General features: G+C 41.4%; 1 protein-coding gene across 1 annotated transcript in view; it reads left to right on the top strand.

Annotated features, from left to right (window-relative positions):
- LOC121544755 (cysteine-rich motor neuron 1 protein-like) overlaps positions 1-6,494 on the top strand; it is a 153,238-nt gene extending 146,744 nt beyond the window's left edge. The window contains exons 15-17 of the mRNA XM_041854874.2: positions 5,490-5,612; positions 5,903-6,093; positions 6,205-6,494. Coding sequence (XP_041710808.1) covers positions 5,490-5,612; positions 5,903-6,093; positions 6,205-6,390 — 500 coding nt within the window. The 3' untranslated portion in view covers positions 6,391-6,494. The remainder of the gene's footprint in view (positions 1-5,489; positions 5,613-5,902; positions 6,094-6,204) is intronic.
- The last annotated feature ends 11,958 nt before the right edge of the window (positions 6,495-18,452 follow it).

Here is an 18,452-nt window from a genome sequence, read left to right as displayed (position 1 = left end):
TAATATCATCACCTCTTGAAGAGCATAGTCAGAACTACACATTTCTGATTATTCCACATTTAGCTCTATCATCAGAGTTATACAGCAAGTAACTGCATGCTTTTCATGATAAGTAAACATCAATTGATCATGTAATTTCAGATACGTGAGTGTAGCCTATCCATTTTGGCATGTAGCTAGCCAGCTAGCTAAGCAAACAACGTGCAATTTAGCTTGCTTCATCTGAGATTAGGCTTTTGGAAAGAGCTTGCCATCGGCAAGTCCCCGTCCTGGTAAAAATGGTTAATCGGAATACTGTCATCACCACTATAGATGGCAAGCAAATGAAACAATATTTGGATATAGCCATATAGTTTATCCCCTGAAAGTTAGCTTGTTAACTAGCTATATTGACGTGATCTGTTGTTAGCTAGCTAGCCAATTTGAGGTGGTCTATCAATCAATGTAGCCTATAATGTCTGTCAGCAGCAATCATGATTAAACACTCTTAAAAGCAATGTTGAAAAGGGGATAACGTTAGCTAACTTTGCTAGGTAAGCCTACGTTGGTTGGCGAAAAAAGGACATTAGGTCTACTTAAGGGCAAATGCGCCCTTCTGGTGCTTGACAGGCAGAGGCCACTAAGGATGTGAAATAACCTAAACCACTCATACTTGTCATGTATAGTTCACTTTTATTTTATTTAACTCAAATATCCAATTAATGGTGGCCAATATTGAGAGATATCGTGAGGCTACCCTCACGTATCTGAAATTACATGATCAATTGATGTTGACTGATCATGAAAAGCGTGCAGTTATTTGCTGTATAACTCTGATGATAGAGCTAAATGTACGCAATTGTTTTTTGAATGATTAGGGTTTGACTGGTGATGTCTAGTAAATTAGCATGCTTTGCTTAGGCTAGGATAATGGCATTGATAATAGCTCCCTCTCTGTTCTCTCTCACCGCCCGGCCCTGGATCGATGAGATGCAGTAGCAGTGTAATTAGCTTTGAGGAGAACTACTTTATCTTCGCTAGATTGTGCCAACCTGTCACTCCAAGCAGACTATAGCAAATGTTCAAAGTATTTGAACGAAAACAAAAACTATTTGAACCCAGGTCTTCTGCAATGCCCCCATAATGACAGCCACGCTTGTGGTGCCCAACAATAGCTGATTGAACAGTTGGAGAAGAGGGCTGATGAAGATCAGACAGAGTAATTGAATCCCTTATTGTGATTGGCTGGAGAGTAAATACAAAATGTCCCCTCTCTTCTCAGATTCAGGCTCAACTAATGAAAAGCCGAAGGTCACTAACTCACTGCAGCTCGCTCACCGAAAATGTTCCCGAAAATCTACCAAGTTTCAATACCAGGAATAATTAATATTATCCAGAGAGTCCCGTAAAATACCTACAAAATCAGGTTCTCCCCAAGTAAGAGTGGTGCTGAGCCACTATGTAAAGATTACAGAGCAAATGAAACTGATATTTAGTAATGATAGAGGAACCATCTTTGATCGCCAAAGACATTGTTGTGAATTGCGAAACAGGCCGTTCATAAATTCAGAGCGTTATCATGTTCCTCAATGAATTCAGCACATTTCAGCAGTAAGGCTATCTTATTACAATAGGCCATCTCGACACAGAGCACACTCAGGACGCACAGAGCGCACCCCGACTATAGCGTTGTCGAATCATACAAACTTTGTGTAACGGCGGTCAAACTAAAGTCAAATGACCAAAGTTGCTAAGCTTGCTAGATAACCTCCTTCAACGAATGACAGAATATCTCCTATATTTGGCAAAATCGAATTGGTGATTATACAGATAGAAGATCAGCTCATGAATAACAGGGAGATAAAAAGATTAAATAGTTTAAATATCAAGGTACAGTGGCTTACGAAAGTATTCACCCCCCTTGGCATTTTTCCTATTTTGTTGCCTTACAACCTGGAATTACATTTGTTTTGTTTTTTTGGGTTTGTATCATTTGATTTACACAACATGCCTACCACTTTGAAGATGCAAAGTATTTTTTATTGTGAAACAAACAAGAAATAAGACAAAAAAACAGAAAACTTGAGCGTGCATAACTATTCAGCCCCCTCCCAAAGTCAATACTGTCAGTGTTGGTGTGGGTGCGTGGAGAGGAGTCAGACGCAGGACGCATAAGCTAAGTCGAACAGGACTTTACTAGATGCACAACCAGTACAAAATAAAGTGCCTCTAACGAGGAGGCAAAACGACAACGCAACCCAGTGCGTATTAATAGCAATGCCAGAGTACTGCACAGGATACCACCAACAGACAGGAACTAAAATAACACACAACTAACGAACACAACCACAGGAAACTTATAAGGCACATAATCAAGACCAAACGGACACAGGTGTAACAGACAGACCAAACCAAACGAACATCGAAACATTCAACGGTGGCAGCTAGTACTCCGGGGACGACGAACGCCGAAGCCTGCCCGAACAAGGAGGAGGAGCAGCCTCGGCAGATTCCGTGACAAATACTTTGTACCGCCACCTTTTGCAGCAATTACAGCTGCAAGTCTCTTGGGGTATGTCTCTATAAGCTTGGCACATCTAGCCACTGGGATTTCTGCCCATTCTTCAAGGCAAAACTTCTCCAGCTCCTTCAAGTTGGATGGGTTCCGCTGGTGTACTGCAATCTTTAAGTCATACACAGATTCTCAATTGGATTGAGGTCTGGGCTTTGACTAGCCCATTCCAAGACATTTAAATGTTTCCCCTTAAACCACTCAAGTGTTGCTTTAGCAGTATGCTTAGGGTCATTGTCCTGCTGGAAGGTGAACCTCCGTCCCAGTCTCAAATATCTGGAAGACTGAAACAGGTTTCCCTCAAGAATTTCCCTGTATTTAGCGCCATCCATCATTCCTTCAATTCTGACCAGTTTCCCAGTCCCTGCCGATGAAAAACATCCCCACAGCATGATGCTGCCACCCCCATGCTTCACTGTGGGGATGGTGTTCTCGGGGTGATGAGAGGTGTTGGGTTTGCGCCAGACATAGCGTTTTCCTTGATGGCCAAAAAGCTCAATTTAAGTCTCATCTGACCAGAGTACCTTCTTCCATATGTTTGGGGAGCCTCCCACATGCCTTTTGGCGAACACCAAACGTGTTTGCTTATTTTTTTCTTCAAGCAATGGCTTTTTTCTGGCCACTCTTCTGTAAAGCCCAGCTCTGTGGAGTGTACGGCTTAAAGTGGTCCTATGGACAGATACTCCATTCTCCGCTGTGGAGCTTTGCAGCTCCTTCAGGGTTATCTTTGGTCTCTTTGTTGCCTTTCTGATTAATGCCCTCCTTGCCTGGTCCATGAGTTTTGGTGGGCGGCCCTCTCTTGGCAGGTTTGTGGTGCCAAATGAATAATGGATTTAATGGTGCTCCGTGGGATGTTCAAATTTGTTTATATCCCAACCCTGATCTGTACTTCTCCACAACTTTGTCCCTGACCTGTTTGGAGAGCTCCTTGGTCTTCATGGTGCCGCTTGCTTGGCGGTGCCCCTTGCTTAGTGGTGTTGCAGACTCTGGGGCATTTCAGAACAGGTGTATATATATACTGAGATCATGTGACAGATCATGTGACACTTAGATTGCACACAGGTGGACTTTATTTAGCTAATTATATGACTTCTGAAGGTAATTGGGTGCACCAGATCTTATTTAGGGGCTTCATAGCAAAGGGGGTGAATACATATGCACGCAACACTTTTCCGTTATATATTTTTTCGAATTTCTTGAAACAATTTTTTTGTTTGTTTTTCACTTCACCAATTTGGACTATTTTGTGTATGTCCTTTACATGAAATCCAAATAAAAATCCATTGAAATTACAGGTTGTAATGCAACAAAATAGGAACAACGCCGAGGGGAATGAATACTTTTGCAAGGCACTGTATCTTAACGGGGACCAACTCTGTTTAAAACATATCCATATATTCTCTCATAGCGTTTGTTGATCACACATTCTCTGCCGAAGCGCTCGTATGGGCAGCAAGTATGGGAGACCGGGGATGCTTGTAACACTTTTTGCATTTTCGTCAATTTCTCAGAGATTGTTTGAGCTACTACATTCAAAATGTGATAGGAACAACTTCCACCTGTCTGTTACAAATTGGTATAGGTATTATCTCTCTAAATAAAACAAATACAAGGAGTGAAATGTTGCAATTTCCCCCACCTCCTGGGTCAGATGTAACAGGGCTTGGAGTGAAATGTAACAGTTTGAAGAAATGCATGTGTGTGAGAGAGTTTGAGTGAGAGAGTTGTGTGTGTGTGTGTGAGTGATTAACCCTCCATTAACTGCCTTTCTCAACTAAACAACAACATCTGAACTAAACAACTGAATGTTTGTTTGTGTGTGTGTGTTTGAGAGAGACAGAGCGGTGGTGTGTGAGAGTGAATGTTGGACATGTTCTTACAACTAACCCAGACCCTCAATTTTATCTACATGTTAAAACTTTAGCATTGCTAAATTACATTAAAAACCTGGTTATAAACCTGGTATATGTTTGGTGAATCTAACTACAAAGCAGTTGATGCCATCACAAAAACAAACAAACAATTACATTCTTACCTCCAAATCTGCAGAATCTATTAGTCTTGCTTTGTCACATGAGGGTTGACGACTAAACTGAGCATGTGCACAGTGAGTCACATGATTCTAGCTTGTTCCTGATTGGAGATATTGAGAGTGTTATAACTATCCCGTGTTACAACCATCCCCGGTCTGCCCTACGGGGAAAATGTTATCACGATATTTTGACATGCATAGGCAAGAGAAGTGCTTTAATAATGCAATCTATGGATTACAAAATAAAGTTAGGAATTTTTATGCGAGACAGGATTTAGGATTTGGGGTTTCAGTACGATTTGGGGTTTCAGTGGGATTGGGACTGGATAGGAAAATAGCCTAAGCTCTAGGACAGGATAGAGTTTTCCCTCATTCCTTTCTGAATTGTTAACAGACTTCATGTCTGTGACAGAGATGCCTATGTAGTGAATTGTGCATAGGCCTATCAAATGTGTGACTGTCTGAAGAGTCACAATGACAGCTCAATGAGGCACACATTATTTTATAGGCTGTAGGGGTTTCCTGTAGGGTTTATTAACTGCATTCGGGTCGCGTGTGCAGTCTGGCACTGTCAATTATCTGTGTGCTTTGAATTTATGGTGACTTTGTGTGAAGTAAATCCGCTAGGCTAAAGGCTTCCATGAGACAACCTGTTTGGATAATGTGCTATTATATTTTTTGCTAATCTGATGCTGCGCGTGTTGTGTATTTTGTGGAATTGCATTAGTGGCGACATTGTAATTTCCCGGGTCTTGTCATTTAATTTTTTCAGGAAATGTGAAGAGTGTTCCCAGTTACCGATGTTAATCCCTACTCACCACATATTTCAATATCACTCCTTCTAATTCCTCCCTCTCTCTCTCTCTCTCTCTCTCTCTAACCGTGTTTTTCCATATTATGTTACAGAGATGTACGCACCAGCCCCCACCAACATGCCCATCGAGAAGACTGACCAGCACAGAGACAGGAAGCAGCACCAGCCTGCCTGGCCCACCCGCAGTGAGAACGACATCATGCCCCAGTTCAGAGGTCAGAGTTCAAATCAAACACTTCCTGCTCTGATAAATAGACACATGCGCACACACACACACACTGTCTGTCTCCTCAGTGCTGCTGTAGCTGCTAAATGTTTCTGCTGTCGTCCATATGTAACTCTTCATCTCCCCACCTGGAGCAGAGTCTGCTGTTTCCTTTTAACCGCTACATATAAAGGCAAATCCTACACTGCACCAATCGCCAGTTAATGGATAATATATTAACATCTTGTGATACAGACTTTTTTGGTGTCTCATAATGTTTGTGTGCTGCCTCTGTCACAGGGAACTTTGGTAGTCTCCAAATGCCCTATCTGGATGGGAAGACCCCAGTGCCCAGAGAGGACACCATGCTGCACTCTGTGGCATGGGTGGCACTGCCCATCATCATGATGCTGTTCACCATCACAGCTCTGCTCTACATCAACCAGAAGAAGCAGTGGATCCCCGTGCTCTGCTATCGCACCCCCACTAAGGTAGGGGGAGCCATTACCCACATGTATGCCTTGTTGGTTTCTGTACTGCTTTACTGCAGGCTGTGTGTTGTTGTTGTTGTAATATGTAATGTGTGTGTGTGTCCTCTGCAGCCCACCTGCCTCAACAACCAGCTGGTATATGTGGACAGCCAGAAAGGCACCAAGGTGCAGGTGGACAGTTCGCAGCGCATGCTCCGGATTGCCGACCCTGACTCCAGGTACAGCGGTTACTACAGCATGCAGAAGCAAAACAACCTCAACAACCTACAGGCTGACAATTTCTACCAGACTCAGTGAGACAGAGAGACTGGCCTCACCTGGCCCCGCCTCGTGTCCAGTACTCAGCAGTCAGCAAGCAGCCAAAGAAAGAGAGAGAGAGAGAGAGAGAGAGAGAGAGAGAGAGAGAGAGAGAGAGAGAGAGAGAGAGAGAGAGAGAGAGAGAGAGAGAGAGAGAGAGAGAGAGAGAGAGAGAGAGAGGAGAGAGAGAGAGAGAGAGAGAGAGAGAGAGAGAGAGAGAGAGAGAGAGAGAGATAATTACCTACAGTACCGTCACAACAACTATTACTTACCACAGATGGACGGAAAAATTACACCAAACCTATCAATGACAAAAGAACTAGCAAAGACAGTTAAATGACAGTATCCTCAAGATGAATAACTAACCAAACAAAATAGAATGATGATGATTTTAAACTACAGCTAACACAATGGAAGTGTATGTGGGTCTTTGTGAATGTGTGTGTTTAAAGTTAGATATACATCTTTGCGATTAGGACAAACTGGGTATTTTTCAAAGTATGGTATTTTCCTGCATTCCTGCTTCCTTGAAAAAGGCCTTTGAAGAGATAAACAGAATAATTCAAGCTAGTGTTTTCTGTTGAACACTGAACTTCTGTTGAACCGCTGACTGTCTGTCAAATCAAAACACACCCTGTGAGAAAGATGCTAGAGGAACGCTGTGGCCAGTCTGAGCTGAGCCATGGCAGGACGGACTGACGACTGCCAGACTCTTATGTGGCGCTGAGCCGAAAGAGAGAGAACGAGAGAAAGAAAGAGGTCACAGACAGAACTCAACTGAGCACCTCTCTCAGGTCTGTTCAACCTGGACTATTCCTCCCTTCTTTCCTTCCTCCTTTTCCTCCCCTCCTTTGAAAACGTTGAAATTGGTTTGTTGTCTTGTTTTCCCCCGTGGAACGTCACCTGTTAGATAGAAGGTGGAAAGGAAGAAGAATAAGCGTCACTCACTCCATTTATTTTCCTTTGATATTCTGCTCAACATGTAAAAGTGTTATTTTCCTGGTCACTTTCAAATCTCCATAATGTTTTGGCTAAATGTATTTTACATCAAAGGGCAGGCTGACTCTGACTTTCACACAATCCAAACAATGGTGTCTTTTATTTGGATAAAGAATAAAGGGGTTCGGGTTGATAAAGGCAGGATGAAGGTACCCACTGGGCACAGATGTCAATTCAACGTCTATTCCGCGTTGGTTCAACGTAATTTCATTGAAATGTAGTTCTTGAGGATTAAGGATTTGAGCATATGGTTTACAAGCTTTTCTGCTTTGTTTCTGTAAGTCCTGTTTTCCACTGAGTTACACACACATAGAGCGACTATTTAGCTCCTTTAGGAAACACTGAGGATACAAGAAAACATAGAATCAAAGAATATGTTCAAATTTATTTTCTCTCGGGGTCTTTGAAGACGAGCTACAGTAAAGTAGCTCTGATATTTTTATCCTTTTGTTTTGTTTTACTGGCTGTGAGACTAACGGTCTCCTCTTCTCGATATTACCCAAGCACCTTTGTCTTCTTTTATTAATTGCAAAACATTATACAGTAGGAACACGTATGTACATATTACTGCTAAAGATGAAAAATACATGAAATATTGTGTGATTATATACAGTATGTATGTGTGTATGTGTATGTTGTTTATGCATATATGTACGTGTGTCAACACACATGCATGCACACATGATTTTTTTCTTCACATGTACATTTCTCAATTAATTTCCTATTGAATGTATTTATGATTGAAAAAGAGATTTTATCTAATAATGGAAAACATGATGAGAACAAGCATTCCATTTGTGTTGCTTGTTTGAAAAGAGGAGACATAGAGACAGGACAGGACAGAAAAAACACAAACATCTTATTCAATAATTTTTTCCCTCATTTATTTGATGTCATTTTCATTTATTTATTTTTTAAACAAAAGCAAAGGTCTATGAGGGCTTTGTTTGATTGGTCTGTGAGTTCCCTATCTATTTGAGTCAATCTGTTTCCCGGAATGAAGCAATGTCCGAAATGCCAACCATATACAGTTGGGAAAAAAAGTATTTAGTCAGCCACCAATTGTGCAAGTTCTCCCACTTAAAAAGATGAGAGAGGCCTGTAATTTTCATCATAGGTACACGTCAACTATGACAGACAAAATGATTTTAAAAAATCCAGAAAATCACATTGTAGGATTTTTAATGAATGTATTTGCAAATTATGGTGGAAATAAGTATTTGGTCAATAACAAAAGTTTCTCAATACTTTGTTATATACCCTTTGTTGGCAATGACACAGGTCAAACGTTTTCTGTAAGTCTTCACGAGGTTTTCACACACTGTTGCTGGTATTTTGGCCCATTCCTCCATGCAGATCTCCTCTAGAGCAGTGATGTTTTGGGGCTGTCGCTGGGCAACACGGACTTTCAACTCCCTCCAAAGATTTTCTATGGGGTTGAGATCTGGAGACTGGCTAGGCCACTCCAGGACCTTGAAATGCTTCTTTCGAAGCCACTCCTTCGTTGCCCGGGCGGTGTGTTTGGGATCATTGTCATGCTGAAAGACCCAGCCACGTTTCATCTTCAATGCCCTTGCTGATGGAAGGAGGTTTTCACTCAAAATCTCACGATACATGGCCCCATTCATTCTTTCCTTTACACGGATCAGTCGTCCTGGTCCCTTTGCAGAAAAACAGCCCCAAAGCATGATGTTTCCACCCCCATGCTTCACAGTAGGTATGGTGTTCTTTGGATGCAACTCAGCATTCTTTGTCCTCCAAACACGACAAGTTGAGTTTTTACCAAAACGTTTTGGTTTCATCTGACCATATGACATTCTCCCAATCCTCTTCTGGATCATCCAAATGCACTCTAGCAAACTTCAGACGGGCCTGGACATGTACTGGCTTAAGCAGGGGGACACGTCTGGCACTGCAGGATTTGAGTCCCTGGCGGCGTAGTGTGTTACTGATGGTAGGCTTTGTTACTTTGGTCCCAGCTCTCTGCAGGTCATTCACTAGGTCCCCCCGTGTGGTTCTGGGATTTTTGCTCACCGTTCTTGTGATCATTTTGACCCCATGGGGTGAGATCTTGCGTGGAGCCCCAGATCGAGGGAGATTATCAGTGGTCTTGTATGTCTTCCATTTCCTAATAATTGCTCCCATAGTTGATTTCTTCAAACCAAGCTGCTTACCTATTGCAGATGCAGTCTTCCCAGCCTGGTGCAGGTCTACCATTTTGTTTCTGGTGTCCTTTGACAGCTCTTTGGTCTTGGCCATAGTGGAGTTTGGAGTGTGACTGTTTGAGGTTGTGGACAGGTGTCTTTTATACTGATAAGTTCAAACAGGTGCCATTAATACAGGTAACGAGTGGAGGACAGAGGAGCCTCTTAAAGAAGAAGTTACAGGTCTGTGAGAGCCAGAAATCTTGCTTGTTTGTAGGTGACCAAATACTTATTTTCCACCATAATTTGCAAATAAATTCATTAAAAATCCTACAATTTTATTTTCTGGATTTTATTTTCTCAATTTGTCTGTCATAGTTGACGTGTACCTATGATGAAAATTACAGGCCTCTCTCATCTTTTTAAGTGGGAGAACTTGCACAATTGGTGGCTGACTAAATACTTTTTTCCCCCTGTATAGACAAGTGAGTTCTGAGCTGAGCAGTACCAGGCTCTCTCAATCTTTTATTCTTCTCTTTCATTTGTCGCTTCTGAAGTCAAAACTATTGAAAAGTGGGTGGACGTAAGCTATGGGAGAGAGGGTGGGAAGGAGGGATGGAGGAAAGTAGGGGTAGTAGTCGACTTTTGATAGTTTGTCTTGGGTGTATCTTAATCTGGCTGACAAAAATTTAAGTAGAATCATACATCTTGGCACTTTTATATAGAAGATAACCTTTTTTGGTTGTTTTTTTAAAACATACTTTTCATTGAAAGAGTTGCCCTTTGTTTTTTTCTGAGCCCTGTGAGACCCAGTGTTATGATTTAGATCCAGTTGTTTCTGAATATTTGATCTACAAAACCTACATTAATTTAAAACTCTCACAGTTATTGTATGCAGGCACTGCATTTCTGTTTATAGGTGAGGATTTCTGACAAGGACAAGAGGGGTAAATATTTACCTTTCAAAACATTAATTGTAGCTGAAGCTTGCTCTAAGTTTTCTCCTAACTTATATGTACAGTCGTGGTCAAAAGTTTTGAGAATGACACAAGGATTGGTCTTCACAAAGTTTGCTGCTTCAGTGTTATGAGATATTTTTGTCAGATGTTACTATGGTATACTGAAGTATAATTACAAGCATTCCATAAGCGTCAATGGCTTTTATTGACAATTACATTAAGTTTATGCAAAGAGTCAATATTTGCAGTGTTGACCCTTCTTTTTCAAGACCTCTGCAATCCGCCCTGGCATGCTGTCAATTAACTTCTGGGCCACATGCTGACTGATGGCAACCCATTCTTGCATAATCAATGCTTGGGAGTTTGTCAGAATTTGTGGGTTTTTGTTTGTCCACCCGCCTCTTGAGGATCGACCACAAGTTCTCAATGGGATTAAGGTCTGGGGAGTTTCCTGGCCATGGGCCCAAAATTTCAATGTTTTGTTCCCCGAGCCACTTAGTTATCACTTTTGCCTTATGGCAAGGTGCTCCATCATGCTGGAAAGGGCATTGGTCGTCACCAAACTGTTCTTGGATGGTTGGGAGAAGTTGCTCTCGGAGGATGTGTTGGTACCATTCTTTATTCATGGCTGTGTTCTTAGGCAAAATTGTGAGTGAGCCCACTCCCTTGGCTGAGAAGCAACCCCACACATGAATGGTCTCAGGATGCTTTACTGTTGGCATGACACAGGACTGATGGTACCACTCACCTTGTCTTCTCCGGACAAGGTGTTTTCCGGATGCCCCAAACAATCGGAAAGGGGATTCATCAGAGAAAATGACTTCTTTGCTGTCCTTCTTGACACCAGGCCATCCTCCAAAAGTCTTCGCCTCACTGTGCGTGCAGATGCACTCCCACCTGCCTGCTGCCATTCCTGAGCAAGCTCTGCACTGGTGGTGCCCCGATCCCGCAGCTGAATCAACTTTAGGAGACGGTCCTGGCGCTTGCTGGACTTTCTTGGGCGCCCTGACGCCTTCTTCACAACAATTGAACCTCTCTCCTTGAAGTTCTTGATGATCTGATAAATGGTTGATTTAGGTGCAATCTTACTAGCAGCAATATCATTGCCTGTGAAGCCCTTTTTGTGCAAAGCAATGATGACGGCACGTGCTTCCTTGCAGGTAACCATGGTTAACAGAGGAAGAACAATGATTTCAAGCACCACCCTCCTTTTAAAGCTTCCAGTCTGTTATTCTAACTCAATCAGCATGACAGAATGATCTCCAGCCTTGTCCTCATCAACACTCTCACCTGTGTTAACGAGAGAATCACTGACATGACGGCAGCTGGTCCTTAAGTTCATTTTCATGGCAAAGAGGGACTTTGCAATTAATTGCAATTAATCTGATCACTCTTCATGACATTCTGGAGTATATGCAAATTGCCATAATCAAAACTGAGGCAGCAGACTTTGTGAAAATTAGTATTTGTGTCATTCTCAACTTTTGACCACGACTGTATTCTCCAGACATAGGAAAAACATACTCAAATCTACTGTATAATCGACAGGTACTGTATGTGAATGCTTTTTCAAAGAACAGTTGATTGGTTTGATTCTCCGACCATTATATACAGGTATATCTATCATCTGGACACAAACTACAGTCAAACCTTACTTAAATACACAATCCACATAAGTTCCGATCGGTGAAGTGATGGATCATAATAATTGATTTGATTAAGGACCATAAGTTCTATTACACTCGCATCACATTGGCTGTAGGTTGCAGGATGTGGCGCTACAACTCCTATGGCTGAGTAAAGTCATACAGGATATGCATCTTATTCAAAATGGGTCTTACAGGGTGAAATCTTTGTATTTTTCAGTGCATCCTCCAAGTATTGTTGTAAATACTTGAGTATCACTTGCCAAAATAAATAAAAATAAACATTGGAAAAGAAAGAGAGAGAGAAAAAATTAGATGTAATTTATTGTGTTAAATGACCTAAATAATTTATTAATGAGCAAGATAATTGAACATGAACATAACAGGGCTTAAACGATGATGCAGCTGAAATTGTGAAACTATTTTAGTGTTGTGTTGGTCTCTCAAAGAGCATTTAAATAAGGTTGTACTTTAGGTAGGTGGAGAAGTTGGAGGATCACAAGCTTCCACATCTTTTCAGGGTTTTTGGTCATGTATGGACCTGCCTTAGCCTGATCCCAGATCTGTTTTTACTGTCTTGCCAACTCCTATGGTCATTGTCACGCAGTTTACTGTAACACAATGTGACAATGAACATGGAGTTGGATAGCTAGACAACACAAACACATCTGATCAGGCTACATCTGCCTTGTCCAAGGAGCACAAAAGCCTGATGCCCTGACGAGCATTTAAAGATAGCCCGTTGAGATGGAAATATCTCTCTGTCCCCATTCTTTCCTGTTAATCCTTTTATTTACACAACTACCAATCCCCTTTAGAGTCTGTATATTACTGTTGTTTCATGCTTATGTAAAAAGAAAAAAATATGTTGATATTGATAATGAGGATATTGCAAAACAAGATTTATTAAGAGGATAGATGAATATTTGACTGAATTTCCCATAGCACAGTAGATTATTTTTTGCAAGTTCTTGTATTATTATTTTTTGTTTCTTTGCAGCACAATAAATAATTTGAAAAAAGCTGTGTGGCTCTTCAGTGCAATCATTATTAGTATTAATAGTACTGGTGTTGTCGTTCTTACCTCTCAGAGAATTTGACACAAACCTGTCCATCTCCTCTGTGATTTCTGCTTCAGTGCTTTCTGCCTCAAGCATAAAATGTCAAAGGTGCACTTTTTGGGCTATTTTCTGCTTGAGGAAGAAATCTCTGTGGGTCTAGAGATAGTCTAGAGGATAGGTTCAATAAATAAATAAATCAAGAGGCACAAAAACACGATTCCACCTGCAGCACTTTGAAAAGATACCAACAGGTCAACCCATTTAGCGATTACTCACTCAGTAAGTTGGCTGAATGCTATGGCACCAAAACATTTTCAGACCCAGCCAGCCAGCTGAGGCAGATAAATAATGTGTGACCACTTCCAGTTGTCTGCTAAGTGATACAGTACCTGGCCCTGTATGTCTCAGTTAACAAGAGCGTAGCGCAAGGTTAAAGGTTCAACTCCCGCAGGGATCACAAACATACTACAAAGTTCGTTTTGGATAAAATAGTTCGCTTTTTCCCCTAAAAATGTTTACCCATGGATCTGCCTGGTCAAAGTACAACCCATAAGCCTTTATTTATATATGAATACATTTTCATACAGCAGTTTAAGGTGCTTTACACACAAGAGAGAGTATTAAGTAGCTATAATGACCTTGGCACTCCATGTAGACTTTCCTCTAACAGAAATGTTCATAGGAATTGTTTCCCAGTTGCAACAACTGAAAATAACACTGAGTCAAGAAATGAGATTCCATCTCTCATTTTTAACAGTATGTGGTAATGTATCTTCTCAGTAATGGACCAAAGTCAATGTCAGTATGTCTGGTGGTGGGTGAATAGGGACTGGACATCAGGGTTCAATTACTATGTCACATTATCTGGTACTGTGCAGCACATGCACAAATGTCAAGTACAAGCCACAGGGAGGAGACACAGAGCTTTTAGAGAACCATGATGGCACATCAAAATAGGCTGATATCCCCTTTCTAGTTCCTGTACCTTTTGCATTACATTCACATATTACATGTCTATAGTTATCCCTTTAGGATTAGTTTGACTCATGATCTGTTTACTAGATACATGTTAAGACATGGCATATGTGACTGAATATGTTGATGATAGTAAGACTAATTCATTCATAACCTCAGTCACATCCATTCGGTGATGATGATGTTGTATAAGTACATTTTAAAGTGTTGCCAAGTGGAATATTGCAGTCAGCCATCACATAATGTTTTCTAGTTGTTGCATAAGGTTATTTCAATTATTCATATTTGAATGTTTGGATAATGTCACACCAGCTTTCGCTTTGGCTCCACCTCCTGTCCAGCCCAGGCGTTCGGCGTCGCCGGCCTTCTAGCTGCTGCCGAACCTGCTGCTGGCAAACGCCCTTTACTCATCCACACCGGACTTGTCTCGTCATCATTATACACACCTGGTTCCAATCCCCACTCTATCACTGTATATATACTCCCTCTGTCATTTGTCTTTGTCGGTCATCGTATATGTTGCTTGTTTTCCTGAGAGGGAAAACAAGCACTGTGGGTTTCGTCCCGCTTTAAGCTATGGTGCTTTAATAAATTCAGTAGTTCTAATCTTGCGACTGCCTCCTGCCTACTCCTCTCTACACTTGTGACAGATAATCCACAGCTCTACCTTTTTTACCATTTTCATAATTGACCAGGCATGCCAGAAATGTCCATCAACTAATCCTCTTACTTCATCCCTAATGCCGACTCTGTCACAGAAGCCCCTATGTTAATGTAACAAGCGGCTCAGCCTGGCAGTGAGTATAGTGTGTATGTGTACCAAGGCAAAGGCGCTACCTCCCTCCCTACTGGCCAGAAAGTATAGGCTATAGCCGTGGGCAGCAGCATGCACTCAACAAGTGTTGTTTTTTCTGATGATAATATCTGTAAACTAACGTTTCTATCTCTAAACAGGAATCATGATTCTTTGACATTTGAGGAGAGAGATTCTTGGAAGTCTTATACACACAGTACCAGTCAAAAGTTTGGACACACCTACTCATTCAAGGGTTTTTCTTTATTTTTACTATTTTTTACATTGTAGAATAATAGTGAAGACATCAAAACTATGAAATAACACATATGAAATCATGTAGTAACTTAAAAAGTTCTAGATTATATTTTTAAGATTTTGATGACAGCTTTGCACACTCTTGGCATTCTCTCAACCAGCTTCACCTGGAATGCTTTTCCAACAGTCTTGAAGGAGTTCCCACAAATGCTGAACACTTGATGGCTGCTTTTCCTTCACTCGGCGGTCCAACTCATCCCAAACCATCTCAATTGGGTTGAGGTCGGGTGATTGTGAAGGCCAGGTCATCTGATGCAGCACTCCATCACTCTCCTTCTTGGTCAAATAGGCCTTACACAGCCTGGAGGTGTGTTGTGTCATTGTCCTGTTGAAAAACAAATGATAGTCCCACTAAGCGCAAACCAGATGGGATGGCGTATCGCTGCAGAATGCTGTGGTAGCCATGCTGGTTAAGTGTGCCTTGAATTCTAAATAAATCACAGACAGTGTCACCAGCAAAGCACCCCCACCTCCATGCTTCACAGTAGGAACCACACATGTGGAGATCATCCATTCACATTTTAGTCATTTAGCAGACGCTCTTATCCAGAGCAACTTACAGGAACAATTAGGGTTAAGTGCCTTGCTTAAGGGCACATCGACTGATTTTTCACCTAGTCAGCTCGGGGATTAGAACCAGCGACCTTTCGGTTACTGACACAACGCTCTTACCCACTAAGCTACCTGCCGTCTCACAAAGACACGGTGGTGGGAACCAAAAATCTCAAATTTGGACTCCACCGGTCTAATGTCCATTGCTCGTGTTTCTTGGCCCAAGCAAGTCTCTTCTTATTATTGGTGTCCTTTAGTAGTGGTTTCTTTGCAGCAATTTGACCATGAAGGCCTGATTCACGCAGTGTTCTCTGAATAGTTGATGTTGAGATGTGTCTGTTACTTGAACTCTGTGAAGCATTTATTTGGGCTGCGACTTCTGAGGCTGGTAACTCTAATTAACTCCTCTGCAGCAGAGGTAACTCTGGGTCTTCCTTTCCTGTGGCGGGCCTCATGAGAGCCAGTTTCATCATAGCGCTTTATGGTTTTTGCGACTGCACTTGAAGAAACTTTCAGTTCTTGAAATGTTCCGTATTGACTGACCTTCATGTCTTAAAGTAATGATGGACTGTCGTTTCTCTTTGCTTATTTGAGCTGTTCTTGCCATAATATGGACTATCTTCTTTATTCCACACCTACCCTGTCACAACACAACTGATTGGCTTAAACACATTAAGAAGGAAAGAAATTCCACAAATTAACTTTTAACAAGGCACACCTGTTAATTGAAATGCATTCCAGGTGACTACCTCATGAAGCTGGTTGAGAGAATGCCAAGAGTGTGCAAAGATGTCATCAAGGCAAAGGGTGGATATTTGAAGAATCTCAAATATAAAATATATTTGGATTTGTTTAAACCTTTTTGGCTACTACATGATTCCATATGTGTTATTTCATAGTTTTGATGTCTTCACTATTATTCTACAATGTAGAAAATAGTACAAAAATAAAGAAAAACCCTTGAATGAGTAGGTGTGTCCAAACTTTTGACTGGTACTGTATAAGTCGACATATTTTGTGATTTCCAGCTAATGTGGTCAAGGATCAGTCCTAACAGTCAATGGATTGCCCTTCACATCCTCGTGAGTTCAAGAGAAGTTTCTTTGAAATCACGTTAAGTAGTTTTACAATGCTAGTCATGGATTAGCTGGAAGTGCTAACTAACATCATTATAAACCACTACACTCTGTAGCTCAGTTGGTAGAGCATGGCGTTTGCAACGCCAGGGTTGTGGGTTCGTATTCCCACGGGGGGCCAGTATGAAAATGTATGCACTCACTAACTGTAAGTCGCTCTGGATAAGAACGTCTGCTAAATGACTAAAATGTAAAAAATTTACACTCACTTTAAACGCACGCACAGACTGATAATCCCCACAGTGTTGATACTCTGACTGGTGCCTCGTCAGCTGACATAACTCACGCAGAAGTTACCCACCCTCCTCATACACTCGTGGAGAATTCAAGCTATTCACATGACCACACTGAGCCGGTCAGGGCCTTCTCTGAGCTGCTGAGGGAAGGAAGGCAAGGTGGAAAACACTGCTGCCAGATTGACACTGGTTCAGCTTGTTTTGTTCAATGAATGTGGGATGAATTCAACTGCTTAACTATTTGTGTTGGTATATCTATAAAATCAGACACCAGCTATAAGAGGCTTATAAAGGTACTATATATAGCTAACAGTGTATTTTTTCAAGGAATCAAAAATGGCATTCAATCTGAAAATTGCATTGAATGTCATCATCATCATTTATGTTTGACAGGAGTTTTGTAGCTAGTCCCTTATTGTCTTTATAATAACATTTGAACCCTAATCATTCATGAGCCTGTCATGTGACCATGGCTGCGACATATGATGATGACGCAGACGTAAGGCTGGGAGTCAGTCAGTGGCCAAGGGTATACAAACTGCCAATCACCTTCAGTCACCTTGAAACCTACCAGCCACTGTGCTGCTAGCTACCGTCTATAGACTATTAAATCTTCCACCATTACGTCTCCATGTCTGTGTCCCAAATGGCACCCTATTCCCTATTTAGTGCACTATTTTTGTCCAGGGCTCACACATATTCTAAATATTACTGATTTAGTGCACTCATTTTAACCAAACTTAAGTTGTGCACTTAGGGAAAAGGGTGCCATTTGGGACACAGCCCATGACTCTGATCTCTGACTCCTGACCAACAAGTGCAATATAACTGTCACTGCCATGTGCAAACATGACAAGATGCAATGTGATGTGTGTGACTTCCTCTTCCAGCGCGCAGTGTCATGTCATGCTGCATCCCTAAATGTGCCCTCCGTATGACACTGAACTAGGCTCATTGACACATCATATGACACAGGCAGCCCAATTCAGATATTACAGTGAATTATAAGTTAAATAATCTGTCTGTAAACAATTGTTTGAACAATTACTTGTGTCAAAGTAGATGTCCTAACCGACTTGCCAAAACTATAGTTTGTTAACAAAAAATGTGTGGAGTGGTTGAAAAATGAGTTTTAATGACTCCAACCTAAGTGTATGTAAACTTCCGACTTCAACTGTACATGTACAGTCGTGGTCAAAAGTTTTGAGAATGACACAAATATTAACTTTCACAAAGTCTGCTG

Source organism: Coregonus clupeaformis, chromosome 29 (genome assembly GCF_020615455.1).
Source record: "Coregonus clupeaformis isolate EN_2021a chromosome 29, ASM2061545v1, whole genome shotgun sequence".
NCBI classification, from domain to species: domain Eukaryota; kingdom Metazoa; phylum Chordata; class Actinopteri; order Salmoniformes; family Salmonidae; genus Coregonus; species Coregonus clupeaformis.
Note: the sequence above shows the minus strand (reverse complement) of the source record. Positions and strands in the feature narration are given on the sequence as shown.